This window comes from Lepus europaeus, chromosome 10 (assembly GCF_033115175.1).
Source record: "Lepus europaeus isolate LE1 chromosome 10, mLepTim1.pri, whole genome shotgun sequence".
Taxonomy (NCBI): Eukaryota; Metazoa; Chordata; class Mammalia; order Lagomorpha; family Leporidae; genus Lepus; species Lepus europaeus.
The window spans coordinates 81664760-81679648 of NC_084836.1; the positions used below are offsets into that span (position 1 = coordinate 81664760).

Sequence of the window (14889 nt, forward strand, 5' to 3'; positions counted from 1 at the left end):
GCCAAACCCCCTTGTGAGGTCCACGTGAGTCTGACACCTCCCCACACTCACGCTCTCTCACCATCCACCGCCCATGCCCTGTTTTCACTCCTCCAAATGGCCTGAACTCACTCTCACATCTGTATCTTTAACCATGGGGTTTCCCATTCCTGCCTGGAGTTTCCCACTTTCCTCCACTCTCCTTTGGAAACGGCCCACCTGCCCTTCCAGAATAGCATCGCCTCACCCCTGTGACACCTGGCTGTGTCTCCTCGGAGCCCCCACGGTGGGCAGTGTGCACTGTGTTCAGCATTTAGTGCACGGTGCATGCTGACCCTGAGGGGGTCTCCTTACAAGACAGTGGCTTCCCTCAGAGTGACCTGCATGTCGCGCACCTGGGAGCACCCAGCCCATGCTTCCGAGCTGTCCACAGGCAGGGTGCCTGTGTTTAGCTTCCTGCAGCTTTGACCCATGCATCCATCTGTTTCTTGCTGGCCACTAAAATGCCAAATGTTTGCCATTGCAGCCATTCCCCTTACACCAGCTGATGGCCACGAGCAATTCCTGAGCATCCTAAGTGTGCCGGGTGACACGAGCTGATGGGACAAGAAAGATCGGCTCATTCCTGCATGCACTGCAGGCTGTGCAACTTCTGAAGTTCAGTGGTGCCAGAGAGGGAGTATAGGGGCTCTTCTCACGAGGCTTATGTCCCATGGGGAACCTTAGTGTTCTAGTGGGTAGGATAATGTGAGATTCGGTTCTTGACCTTGGAGACAGCTCCAGCAGACCCACCCTACCATCCACCTCTGCCGTGCTTATGAAGTGCCCTCTGCTCTGCCCACCTGGCTCCACCCCAACCGCGTACCTGCATGTGGAATCAAGCTTCCCCTACCTAGGGTCTTCCCTCGAAGAGATGGACTCGGAGAAGAGAACTTCAGGCACAGGGCCACATGGGTGGAGAATTCTGGGGTTCCATGTGCCTGGACTGTGATCCTGAAGTTATGGCAATGGACCTAGGACTCTGAACTCCTTGCCTTGAGGGGTCAATGGTAACATTAGATAACCCCTGTGGACAAAGTGCTGAGCTACAGGCTGACGTCCACTCTCTGAAGGAAGGTTCTAATGGTATCACTTGCTCTGTTCACTTGGCCTTCATGCCAACCTGGAAATGCCCCACTCCAGACAGCAGAGGCCTTACTAGGCCTTGGCAGCTGTAGGCAGCCTGCCCCGCCGTTCTGGGAGGACCAATGCTCGCCCTGTTTGGGCCGAGAGTGGGAATCTCATATCTCAGCTGTCAAGGAGGCATCCGGCTGCTCTTGGCTCCTGGAGGGTTCTGGATCCCGCCCAGTGCCTGGTGCTCCTCAGCTGTGAGACAGCGGAGCCTCTCTGGTGCCGAAGGTGACAACTGTGTTAGCTGCTCAGTGCTGGCAACCCTCCCCAAGAGCAGGGAGCACTGGGAGGACAGCAGCTTCTTACTGGGCAGCGGCCAGTGCGTGCAGAATGTCTTTGCTGCAAAGGCATTGCTCAACGTGTGAGCTAGGGCGTGGGGGTGGGGAAGAGTTGAGGAGTGGGCTGTTTTCACAGGCAGGGGAGATAAGCTCAGGGTAGCTTAAGGGTCCAGAGAGGCTGACTCTCTTGACAGAAGCCACACTCAAGGCAAGGCCAGCTGACAGCTGTGGGCTCCAAGCCGTGTCTGGGCTGATTCCAGGCTGACTCCATGCCTTGTCTCCAGGAATGCAATGTAAGCTCCCTTGGCCCGGAATGGGCTTGCGACTGCACTAACATATGGAAAAGATGAACCGTGTGACTTGCACGGACAAACCACCAAAGGCCACATGGTGCCTTCCTTGTTTGACCCTTATAACCCTCGCTCTCTGGGCCCCAGGCTGCCCCGTGGACATTCCACTCCCCAAGGCTACCATGACAGAGAGGCCATGTGGTTGAGGGTCACAGCTTAGCCAGTCTTTAAGCCACCACAGTCCAGGCACCAGACATGGGAGAGCAGAAACCCTTTTAGGAGCCCACCCCTCCATCCCCAGTACTGGTGGCTCTAGGCTCCAACATCCATTTGACCACCAACCATTTGAGTTGTCTCATTAGAGGAACAGCATCCCCACTGTGTCCTTTCTGAATGAGTGACCCAGAGAATCCAGGCGGTGACTGGCGGCTGGGTATATCACTAAATTCGGGCAGTTTGCTTTGCCACAATAAATAACCAGAATGAAATGGACTGGAAGGTGGTGGTGCTCTGAGTGCAAAAGTTGCCCTGGAGCTTTCTGGCTTTGCAGCTGCCTTTTGGACATACTCCACCCACGTACCTTCCCCCGGATTCTCCCAGGGGGCACAAGGGGACTCAGAGAGCTAGAATTGCTGGCTCTGCAGAGGGAGATGGCAGGACTAGGCTGGACAACAGAGGCCAGAGGGAAGGAAACAAGCTTTTCTCAGTCACCACTCTGAGCCAGACACTGTGCCTGCTTCCATTACATTTAATCCACTGGCGTAGCAAGGGCTTGTGTCTACCACGTGCCAACCATGGGGCTGGGAAAGCAGCCACGTCTTTGTCCTCACAGGGCTTCCATGCGATCACAACAGAGAGTAAGCAAATGAGGTATACAATAGCAGGCAGCCCAATGGGGCTTGATAAGAGGGAGAACCATGGCATGTTACAGAGGCTGCGCAGGAAAAGATTTCCCCCTGGGGTAGGGTTTGAGCAGAGAGAGACAGTCAAGCTATAAATAGTGGACACAAGTTTGTTTTCAGAGCCCACACCTGGGCACTAACACAAGAGAAACAATACACACAGATGTCTTCCAGCTTAGGAACCTGTAGTCTATAAAAGATGGGCCATTTGGGGATCACTGCATGTGGGGCTCAGAGACCCCTCCCCAGGCTTGTGGACAGGAAGGAGGGGAGAGTCCTCCATGGCCACCTTTGCCCAGCCACTTCCTGCCCTTTGCCCCTCCAGGCAGAGGCCCGAGAACGGTACTTACACAGAGCACGTGCAGGACCACAGCTCCCTGTCTTCTGTCCTCATTGGTGAAGATGTCATTGGGGAATTCATGCAGGGCTAAAGAACAGAGAAAGAAAACCAGTTCAGCATGGTGGCATTCCCAGTGCTGCAGGTGTGGGACAGCGCCACCAGCCCCCACTTCAGAGAGTTGGTTTCACATGGGGGTGTGTTACTACTTCACTGACGCATACCATGTAAAAGACAACATGCTCATCTTTTCCAAGTCAAAAATTAAAAAAGAAACGGGGTAGATAGCGAAGACTCTTGGAGTACTAGTGATTTGGTTGCTGGTTATGAGTGTGGGCAGAGGAGCAAACACTCATTTATCCATACACTTTGGGCATTTCTTGGCATGTATACTCTATTTCAATAAGATGTTTTAAAAAAATACAGCCTGTAACCTCAGAGGGGGAAAACCTGCATCTCAAAGGGTATGAAGCTAACAAGAATTTAGCATTTACTACAGGTAAGAACACATGTTGACAAACCACGCCTAGCATTAGTAGAACCTTGGCCCTCAGCAGAGACAACACATTACACAGTTATCCTCAGTATCTGCAATGAATTCCTAGCAGGATCCTCCAGGGAGCCCAAAGTCTGCAGATGCGCCAGTCTTTCATACAAAATGGTACCTGCATATAACCAATGGACATTTTCCTGTATACTTTAAATCATCCTTACGTTCTTCATAATACCGAATACAATGTAGATGCCACGTAAATAGTTATTAGCCTGATGGACACAGGAAGTGATGACAAGAAAGCAAGTGCACAGGTTAAGTGTCAACACAATATTCTCTTTTGCCACGTCCTGGAAATCTGCAGTTGGCTGCATTCATGGACACAGAGCTGTGGGTACAGACGGCCAAGTGTACTATTATTATACTCATGCAATGCTTACTTGTTGCTTCAATGTTGGGTGGTTTGCAGATTGCCACCTAATGACATGGTGGTGATGAGAAAGTCACACAGAATCTGTTTGCAGTGATTCTGACCACTCCACTTCAATGGCATCAGCTTTCACTGTCATCTATGTACTTGGCTGCATGCACTATTTCCCAAGCAGGCCTCACTGGATGGCCAAAGAGCCCACAGCACAGACAGGTCGGTGGCCTCTGTTCTAGTTGCCATTCATTTTCCTCCTTTTGTTTTCCACCGTGCCTGTCCAGGCTTAGGGACAGGGACCTTGTAGCCATTGAGACAACCCCCATGGGTGGGCCAACAGGAATCAGTCACTCCCCTCTCTGGAAGATGCCTCAGACCAGGCACTGCAGGAAACAGCACACACATGGTACCTTATCCCCAGCCCCACCTTCAGCAGGCATCACTAGCTGATGGAAGTAGACCTCCCCACACTCAGCAGGCATCACTAGCTGATGGAAGTAGACCTCCCCTAACTCAGCAGGCATCACTAGCTGATGGAAGCAGACCTCCCTTGGGAGTTCAGTGGTGCCTTCCTCCAGTGAGCACTCAGGGAGATCACAATCAGCAGATGGGCAGGATGTGCAAGATGGCATCTGCATTCTACTTGTCTTGTCTGGGATGCCCCCAAAAGTAGACGCTTAGGCAAGGGTTTGTGGAACCACAGTTAATTTGAGATGTGACCCCAGGATGCACTGTGAATGAGGGAGGCAGTGAGGCTAGGGAGAGAGGAGTCAAAGCCAGCTGTGATATGGAGTAGAGGACTGTTGAGGGACCATGGGGTCAGATCCTGCTGGGGACCCCTGAGAGACTATAGAGAACAGACCTCAGCATTGAGACTCACCATGCCCAAGACACAAGCCACTGGCCATGCATCAAAAAGGCTCTGCTAGGGGCTGGCATTGTGGCGTAGTGGGTGAGGCTGCCACCTGCAGTGCCAGCATCCTACTTGGGCGCTGGTTTGAGTCCTGGCTTCTCCTCTTCTGATCCAGCTCTCTGCTATGGCCTGGGAAAGCAGCAGAAGATGGTCCAGGCCCTTGGGCCCTTGCACCCATGTGGGAGACTTGGAAGAAGCTCCTGGCTCCTGGCTTCAGATGGGCCTACCTCTGGCTGTTGTGGCCATCTAGGGACTGAACCAAGGGATGGAAGACCTTGATCACTCAGTCTCTGCCTCTCTGCAACTGCCTTTCAAATAAATAAATAAATCTTTTTAAAAAAAGATTCTGCTGTCTGCCTTCACAGTAGCCCTGCCTGTAGGTGCTGTGCATATTTTCAGTTGGGACAGGAGGTATTTGAGCCAGAAAGCACCCCTAGAATAAAAAGCAAGGTTCACTTCAAATGAACATCAAGGGGTGATAGTTCAAAAACTGTACTGTATTACTTGAAATTTTCTAAAGGGACAGATCTTCAATCTTCTCAATGGGACAGGGTCATGGTGCAGTGGGCTAAGCTGCCACCTGCCACCCCGGCAATCCCATATGGGCACTGGTTCAGGTCCTGGCTGCTCTGCTTCTGATCCAGCTCCCTGCTAATGAGCCTGGGAAAGCAGCAGAAGATGGTCTAAGTGCTTGAACCCCTGTACCCCCATGGGAGACCCAGATAGAATTCTACCCAGCCCAGTCATTGCAACCACATGAGGAGTGAACCCGAAGATGGAAGATCTGTCTCTGTCTCTTCTTCTCTCTTTCTAATTCTGCCTTTCAAACAACTACATAAATAATTAAAAAAAAAAAACTTTTCAATACAGACGTACACATGCACAAATGGTAACTGTTAGAGGTGACAGATATGTTAATTGGCTGGAATGGGATGACCATTTCATGATGTTTACATGTATCACAGGATGAAGCTGTACACCTTACACACAAGGAAATTCTATGTCATTGATATTGCAATTAAGCTGTTGAACAAGCAGGGACTACTCAAGTCTAGGGATTCACATTGCCTAGTTTTGCGTGATCTTTCACAGGGGTGGGGAACAACCCGCCTATAGGTTGTATAAAGTCGGCAAAAACACTTGGCCTGGCCTTACCTAGGCAGCCACAGGCGGGACCTGAAATTCACTAAGTCTGTGGTAGACGAATCTTCAAGCTGATCATTTTGTATGGTCTGCGAATGATGCTATAAATATGCAGATGGACCCTGGCAGAATTAAGGTTCCCCAGCCCTGCTTAGATGATGGAGCTGGGGAGAGAAGACACAGGAACATCACAGTCATCCCAAGTGTTTCCTAAGCAGAGAGCGGTTCTAGGCAGGCAGCATCAAGTTCCCCTGACCAGTGAATGGGACAAAAATCAGGGGGAGCCTGGAGGAGCTCACTTTGGGCACCATGGGGCAGCTGCAGTCTGGGAACCGACTGAGGGGATGGAAGTCCACAGGACAAGCCACGGGTTTCTCCCTGGGCCTGCAATGATCCTGCCTTTCTTACTGTGCTGTCTCATCGTAGCATCCTCCCTGGACAGGCTTCGTGTCCTTGTTGGGTTGAGCAGGGCAGAAGGAAGCCATGGGGGTCCTCAGAGTCCCTTGGACCCTGACCCAGGGAGACGGACCAGCCCTCTCCACTCCTACACATGCAACGTGTTATGCTCTCAGGAGACACCTGCTTAAACTTTATCCTTTGGTTTTCTCTTTGAACTCACTCTGGCTACATGGGTTTGAGCCCTGCCCACCCAAGCACATCCAGAACGGGTCAGAAACACAGGAAGTATTCCTTTCTGCACACTTTCAAAGCCTGTTGAACTGTGATGGGGGGGGAGCAGGAAGTTCCTCCAAGGAGGACTGTCCCACGCCTCTCACGGGCTAGCACCCAGAGCCCAGGCTTTGCAGGCTGGTGACTGGCCCTGACATTTCCCAGACTGGTCCCGACCTTCTGTCCCAGTCTTTGATTCTGAAAACAGGACAGCCTCTCTGATGCTCTGTTTTGTATCAATCCTCAGGGCCCTGTGGGAGTGGGCCGGGGCTGGGCTGCCCTGCCATGAACCCAAAAGAGCTGAGATAAAGGCTATGATGGTGGTGCAGGAGAACGGGCGATGAACCTCTGGAGTGATGATGTTGCATGGCTGCAAGTTTCCTCAGCACCTGCTCCCAGTAGGCACTTGGCCCACAGTATCCCTTTTAATCTCATAAAGAATTCTTGTTCCCATTTCATAGATGGGGAACCCATGGTGCTAGAAGACCAGATGGTGCCCTTGAGGCTCTACGGCTGGGAAGCTGCAGAGGAGGACCATCTGCAGCCAGTGCAACACCACTGATGCCTCTAGGAGCTGTCATTCTGCCTCAGGGCACCTGTTTCTGGGACCTCTCTTTTCTCATGACTTCCTGCAACAGAGTTGTTGATCCACCTCAATTCTGCTGCCACACACCAGAGGGAAACAGGCAGGCTTCTTTTTTTCTGCCTTGCCCAGCGTAGTGGCCAAAGGGTTTAGCAGCCCTGGACAGCCCCAGGGTTTAAAAGTCACCACTCCTGCTGTCCTCTCTCCCCTCCAGAGCTGGAGACACCAGACAGGAAGCCAGGTTAACTGATCAATCACAGCAGCCGTCTCCCATGGGGAAACAAGCCAGGCACCCACGCAGGGACGGTCAAAGGTGTCGCCCTTCGTCAGAGGTCACGATAAAGCTGTGAAAATCCTCTATGGGGCATTGCCAGCGTCAGAGTCTAGGAACAGAGGAGCTAGCCCTGGGGGCTTCCTTGCTGAGCCCACGTGGCCAGTCCATGGCTGAGATGCGGGTGAGAGACCAGGGAGCATGGAGGGAGGTGTGGGGGTGGTGGAGATGTGGGGGGAAGACAGAGTCGTCAGTCAAATGCTTTCAAATCATTTTGCCTCGAGAACAATAAAAATTCTTATTTGGTGCCTGAGTGCCATGTGGAAGGAACGGCCGGGTGAAATATTCCCCTTGGAAGCTGCCTCTGACATCAATTTGACCCTCGCCATTTTTTCATTATGGTTCCTCTCAGAAAGCACATATTGAGAAATTGATAAGGAAATTGTGACAATGCTCCGCGGGACTCGTGCGCGCCCTGCAGACAGCACCGAGGTCCCTCCTCATCCGATGTTTCACTTCCTGGGGTTTCCGCTGCTGACAGTCAGAACTCCAGGGATAACCAAAGTGTAAGTTTCCACTCCGTGCTGTTCTGAGGAGCCTGAGTATGCTTCTGACGCCAGAGAAGGCTCTACTCAAAATCACTGTGGTCCATTCGCAGGTCTGGGTGAGCCACCCCCCGCCTGCTACAAAAGAAGACCATCTACTGAGTGGTTTAAAAACAGACCTTTATTGCCCATAGTCCTGGGGTCTGGGAGTCCAAGGTGAGGGTGCTGGCACGGTTAGGTTCAGCTGAGGGTCCTCTTTTTGGCCTGCAGTCAGCTGCCTTCCTGCTGTATCCTTGGTTGGCACAGACAGGGGAAGTTCTGGTCTCTTTCCTATCTTGTAAGGGTACTAGTCCCATCTCAGGGCCTCCACTCTCAAGACCTCCTCTGGGGCCCAGTGCTGTGGCATAGCAGGTAAAGCTACCGCCTGCAGTGCTGGAATCCCATATAGGTGCCTGTTCAAGTACTGGCTGCTCCACTTCTGATCCCACTCTTTGCTAATGGCCTGGGAAAGCAGTGGAAGATGGCCCATGTCCTTGGGCCCCTGCACCCACGTGGGAAACCTGGAAGAAGCTCCTGGCTCCTGGCTTCGGATTGGCACAGCTCCGGCCATTGCGGCCAACTGGGGAGTGAACCAGTGGATGGAAGATTTCTCTCTCTGCCTCCGCCTCTCTGTAACTTTCAAATAAATAAATAAATCATTACACAACAAAAAGACCTCGTCAGGCCCCGATTCCTTCCCAATTACCCCACCTCCAAACACCATCACATCGGAGGCTGGGTCTTCAACAGGTGGAAGCACCACAAATATTCAGTTCTTAACATTTCTCAAGCCTGCTTTTGGTAAGAACTGCAGGGTATCTTTACTTGTGGGAAAGGAGAACCCAGAACCTATATAAGATGAACTGGCTTCAGCCCACAGGGGCAGGGTGTGGGGCAGAAGCAAGCAGATGGGCGGTACTGTGTTGCAGCTTAAAGCAGGAGAGGTCAATCTGGCCCTGGCAGGTAAGGCCCGGATGTTAACACTGCTGCCGTATTGCCCGGATTGTAACAGGTTCCCAAGGATCCCGCTCCAGCACGTTAGAAGCTTTCTGCTCATTGGCAGGGGGCATTGCTGGGTGACTCTGGTGGCACAGGATAGGAACTCAGGGAAGCCGCGTTATCAGAGACCCACCGCAGGGGTGACTTCACTTGGGGGCAGCCCCTCATCTTACCCCCTCACAAGCAGCCCGCCTGCATGTGCACTATATGCACAGTCCAGCACTGCACACTTCATTACTTCACTAAGGGTTACCTTGTCCTGGTTCTGAAGCAGTTTGGTTTAACAGTGTCAGAGACCTTCCATCTGGAGAGGAAGGTCTTTTATTTGGAAAGGCAGAGTTATAGGGAGAGATAGAGAGACAGAGATCTTCCACCTGCCTGTTCACTTTCCAGATTGCTGCAATGGCCAGTGGTGGCTCAGGCTGAAACCAGGAGCTAGGAACTTCCTACAGGTCTCCCAAGTGGGTGCCAGGAACCCAAACACTTGGGCCATCCTATATATTACTTTTCCCAGGCCATTAGCAGGGAGCTGGATAGGAAGTGGAGCAGCCCAGGACATGAACCAGTGCCTGTATGGGATACCAGCGACTCCGGCAGCAGCTTCACCTGCTATGCCACAATGCAGGTCCCAAAAGGAGGGTCTTGATCCCAGGACTCCCACCATGTGGCCCTGGGTGGTGTGCCACTGCATCTCGTGGGCCTCTCTCTGCTATGGAGCATCTGAAACCTGGTCTCTGAGGTTCTTCTGCACTGCCCTCTCTGGTCCAAGCACACGGCATAATCAGTGCACGCAGCTTAATGACCATCAAAGTGAGATTATGAACTCTGAAAAGGGAAGACCCCGGACATGGAGCCTAGCCACGGTCAGTCAGCTCCGCCTGGCTGGCCCAGGGGTTCAAGGAAGAGCTGTCAGCAGCAGCTGATCTTGCTTCCCAGAGAGCAGCAAACCTCCACGTAGTTGACAGCTGCCACTCTCTAAGAATGTATGGAGACAGGGCAGTGACTGGATTGGAAGGCTCTGCCCAGAGCTCTTGACTTCAATTTCCTTATGTATAGAGCAAGCAGTTAGATCATATGGGGCCTCTAATGGCTCCTGCAGAGCTGCAGGCTGGGGGCTGATGCCATCCAGCTTGGCTGTACTTCCTTGTGCCAGGGCCAAAAGACCCTGGACATACCTTAAGGCTGGAGCTAGGATGCTTGCCAAATTTGGGACCATAGTATTGTCCTTGGGCAGCTAGTTACATCTCGGTGTCACATAAGGGTTCATACTGGGCCTCAGGCCCAGGCCCAGGGTCCCCAAAAGCCACCCACCCAGGGCCCCATTTCCAGCATCTGTAGTTGGGCAAGCTCATGTCACTTTCAGTGTGTGAATACCTGGGGTATGTTTCCTGTGGTGAGCATCATGACTCTTAATTCCAATAATGCTGTGGCATGGGGCAGAGAGCATGTTCCCCTGTGGTCTGTTTGTGGAAATTCCATGGCTGATTCCTGCCTGCCTTGCACTGGCACCTGTCTCCTTAGGGTGATGCTTAGGCCTTGAGAGCTATAGGTAAGTATTTTCTATGTTTAGGTTATTGGGACCATACGGCCCAGCAGGTATGATGCTGGGAACAGCTACAGCTGCAGGGAGAAAGGAGCTGCCTCACCCAGCTGAGGATTCCCCTAAGTATTTCAAAGACTTCCACATCTCCTGCTCCAATCTTCCTTCTCCCAGTCTGCCTCTCAGGGCATCCCACCTGCCCTGGGGCCAGTAGCAGCAAGCAGTGCTGTTCCCATGGAAACCAAGCAGCGCTGCCCACAGTGGATTCCCCTCGCCCAGGCAACAGCAGTCAGCATTCCTGCTTCTCCCTCCTGGCAGCACTCACCAGGCCTGAGGTTGATGAGCCCGAATGGAGGTTTATAGGGCTGCGGAGTGTTGCCTAATTTATTTGAATATGAAAAAAATGCAGCCATGGATATTCATGCCATGTGTAGACGCACTCAACCCATGCTGATCAAATGGTGCTGCCCAGAGGGAAGAGCAACACATCCTCAAAAGGCCAAGTCCATACACACCTCAGAGCAAGGGGAACCCAGATTGCTGCTGCTGCTGCTGCCGCTATCAGCCCCAGGCTCTCAGCCCCATCCTGTGACCCTCTCAGGACGAAACACTGGGTACAACCTGAGAGACCTCTTGGGATGGCCCCCACATGGAGGTCCTGATGCCACCCCACTTCAGGCTTCTGTCTTAGATACTTTCATCTGTCTTCATTCTCTGCTTCCTCCCCACTTCCTTCCTCTTTGTTCTAGAGACTTTGTTCTTCTGTGTCCCTTTCAAGGTCGGCTGGGGCCCTGTAGCTGGTGTGATTAGTGAATTATCAGTGGAATGACCTGTGCTGCAGGTGGCTTTAAAAGCCAGGGTCTGATGCGTTGCCTTGCCTTGTACCACTTTTTTGTGTCAGCATTCCTGGAACCATCAAGAGCTTGACTGACTGGTGACACAGCAGAATCCCCACCCCCTGAGCCCCACACTGTGTACACGCAGCGTGAGTGAGAAACAACATTGTCACTCTGTGTGGCCACCAGGAGTCGGGGGCTGTTTGTTACCCGGCATATCCTAGCCATCATGAGTGACGTCATAGCTACTATGGTGCTTGACCTCCTCAGAACTCTTTGCTCTTAAGATCTTGCCTTGCTGAGATTTTTGGTTGTTTTCTGTCTCCTCTGCTAGACTCCAGGAAGGGGCTAGGCTGTGGGACATTCATTCTTCTCTGTATCCCTAGGGCCCTGTCAAGTGCCTGGCACACAAACCATTCATTTCATTGGAGAAATTACCACGTTTGTCATCCACAAAGGCTCCTGAACAATAGTACCCACAAAAGAAGCCGTGTGAAAGTGTATACAGGTTAACTATGGCTAACCCAAAATATCTGGGTCCGAAAGTGCTTTGTAGTATTTTTCAGAGTTTGGAATATTTGCAAATATGTAATGAAATATATGAGAGATGGGATCCGAGTCTAAGCATGAAATTCATTTATGTTTCATAAACATCTTACTCACATAGCCTGTAGGTGATTTTAAATGATATTCTTAATAAATTTTGTTTTTGCATGAAAGAAAGTTGTACAGTATGGACTTTTCCACTTGGGGCATCAAGACGCTCAGAGTTTTGGATCTTGGAGCATTTCAGATCAGGGATGCTCAACCCACACATGCACACTGTAACTGTGTGTAACTATTCAGTCCCTGGAATGCTCTAGAAACATATCAGTGTAGTCTTCATGGGGGTGAGATGGGCAGGTGTGTCAGACGGACAGGATCTGGCTAAAAAAAAAAAAAAAGTGATTCCCAGGCTGCTGCTCCGACATCATCTCTAGAATTTGCATCTAGTTTGAAGACAAATGCTCTAATTATACCAGGAAATATGCCAACACAATACTCAAAAATTCGTACTTATTCAGCCCTTACTGTATGCTGGAGACCACACTTATCCCTAGTCACAGGAAGACAAAGGTGGCACAGCCCTGACTGCTGAGCAGTTAGCAGTTGCATGTGGCCAAGGGAACCCTCAATTTTCTCTCAAATAATAATACAGGCAATTTAAGGACAGAACTCACCCTTATCAAGCACTATAACTACATACTTCTCACCATTTCATTGCTTTTCCACGAGAGGAAGCAAAACGAGGCCTAAAGAAGGCAAGCAAGCAGCCTAGATCCACACAGGTGTCAGCAGAGGAGCCGAGCTCTGACCTTTCACTTTACTAGCAAAGACAAAATGGCCCCTTTTCTTTAAGTCTGAGGGTATAAATCCTTGCCTTCCAAAATCAGAAAAAAAGTTCAAGTTCAAGAGTGAACGGAAGTAAGGTCATGAAGAACAGCTCAGTGGAAAAGGACACAGATGCAGGTCATGCTAACGAGAGCCTTGGTCACCGGCTCCTGCACGCTTGATCACAGAGACACTGGCAGTCAATCATATGCTCCAAGGTGGCATTGGCTTACCCCAGGCAACCAGGGCCTCACAAGAGACTGAATCTGAGGCCCTCTTTCACCAGTCCTGAGCCTGCTGGCCCTGGGAAAATGCCTTCACCTCTGTGAGTTTAAGAAGCATGAGCACAGTACCGGTTGACGCGCCTGTTGTGAACATTAATTCCAAACGCACTTATGAAACATGCAGTTACAAATGAGTAGGTAATTATTAATTGGTAGCTCTTCTTTTTTTTTTATTTATTTTTTTTTTTTGACAGGCAGAGTGGACAGTGAGAGAGAGAGACAGAGAGAAAGGTCTTCCTTTTGCCGTTGGTTCACCCTCCAATGGCCGCCGCGGTAGCGCGCTGCGGCCGGCGCACCGCGCTGTTCCGATGGCAGGAGCCAGGTGCTTCTCCTGGTCTCCCATGGGGTGCAGGACCCAAGCACTTGGGCCATCCTCCACTGCACTCCCTAGCCACAGCAGAGAGCTGGCCTGGAAGAGGGGCAACCGGGACAGGATCGGTGCCCCAACCGGGACTAGAACCCGGTGTGCCGGCGCCGCAAGGCGGAGGATTAGCCTGTTGAGCCACGGCGCCGGCATTTGGTAGCTCTTCTTGACGTTGATTAAATAATGGGGAGGGGAAGATACGGACAAGAGATATTTCCCAAGTAATCAGTGCCCTGCCCACAATCCTGGAACCCTGCCACTTCCATGCTATGCACCTGCTGGCAACTGCCTCTGTGCCTGAGGGATTTCTCTGGAGCCGAGAAAGGATGTGTGGCCCGGATATTGCAGGCTGGATAAGTGGTGAATTAATGCCCCTTCCTTCTCCTAGGAGAAGCCCTCAACCACAGCCTAGTGGGAGGTGGGTCTATAAATACCCCAGCTCCCTCACACCTCGGAGGAACACTCCGAGATGAGTACACTGTTAGATTTCCCAGGAGAAGGAAGCCTTCGTTGCCCATGGCAATAACTGGCTTTACAACACACCTTTGATTGGCTGCCTTCCCTTCCTCATCTACCTGGAAAAGAAAAACTCCACTTCCTGGAATCATCTCCCAGACAAACCCCTTGTATCTCAGTCCGCCTCAGGGTCTGCTTCTGAAAAGTTCATATGGAGACAGGGGAGGCCAAAAACCTTGCACTTGGGAAACTTTTGTGGTCAGCAAAGATTAGTTTTTCCAGCAAAAAATCCTTTCACATCCAGGTGACTCCCCTTCCCCACTCCCCATAATGGTGACAGGCTTTATGGGCAATTTTCTGGGGACTTCTTTCCATGCATCGATAGAGAAATGATTCCTCTTGACCATTAGAGAACACTGTGGAACCGGCTGAGCTCTCTGTACAGGGTAGAAACTGCCTTTGCTCCTTTTCTGTGGTGCTGCAGCTGACCCAACATCTATGAGAGAGGTCCCTTGGTTTCCACCTTACAGCTCTTTCTTTCACATCCAAATTGGCAGGAGATTTGCAAGGATCATCTACAAGCTTTGTATCTGGAAGGGAACAGACGTTCTTGGGAAGTGAAGAAGTCTGATCATTAGTTATGTAGACGGTTGGCCTGGCAGAGACCCAAGGTATAATGTGATGAACTGGAAATGTATTTCTTTATCAATAACATGAAACCACAGCATCAGTGCTGCCCCTGTCTCTGAGCTGGGAGCTCTTGTAGAAAAATATCGTGGGCTCACGAATGAGGTGGTTCACAGCCCGCAAACATGGCAGCGGATAGGAGGACTATTTGCAGGCAAAAGAGCCTATGACTGGCATTTGTTACTCGTGTGAGGTTGTTGGGCTGTCTGCAATGAATTCTCATTAAAGAAAAGCAAATATTTATGGAATATATCCCTGTAGTGGTCACAACTGGGTACCCTTTTCGGATTCCTTCATTCCTCAAAACGTCCCTTGA

The 14889-nt window shown here is 51.2% G+C and overlaps 1 protein-coding gene across 1 annotated transcript in view; it reads right to left on the reverse strand.

The window, feature by feature from the left end:
• SLC24A3 (solute carrier family 24 member 3) overlaps nucleotides 1-14889 on the reverse strand; it is a 524237-nt gene that overhangs the window by 208338 nt on the left and 301010 nt on the right. Inside the window, exon 3 of the mRNA XM_062203807.1 lies at nucleotides 2970-3046. Within this exon, the coding sequence (XP_062059791.1) occupies nucleotides 2970-3046 (77 nt within the window). The remainder of the gene's footprint in view (nucleotides 1-2969; nucleotides 3047-14889) is intronic.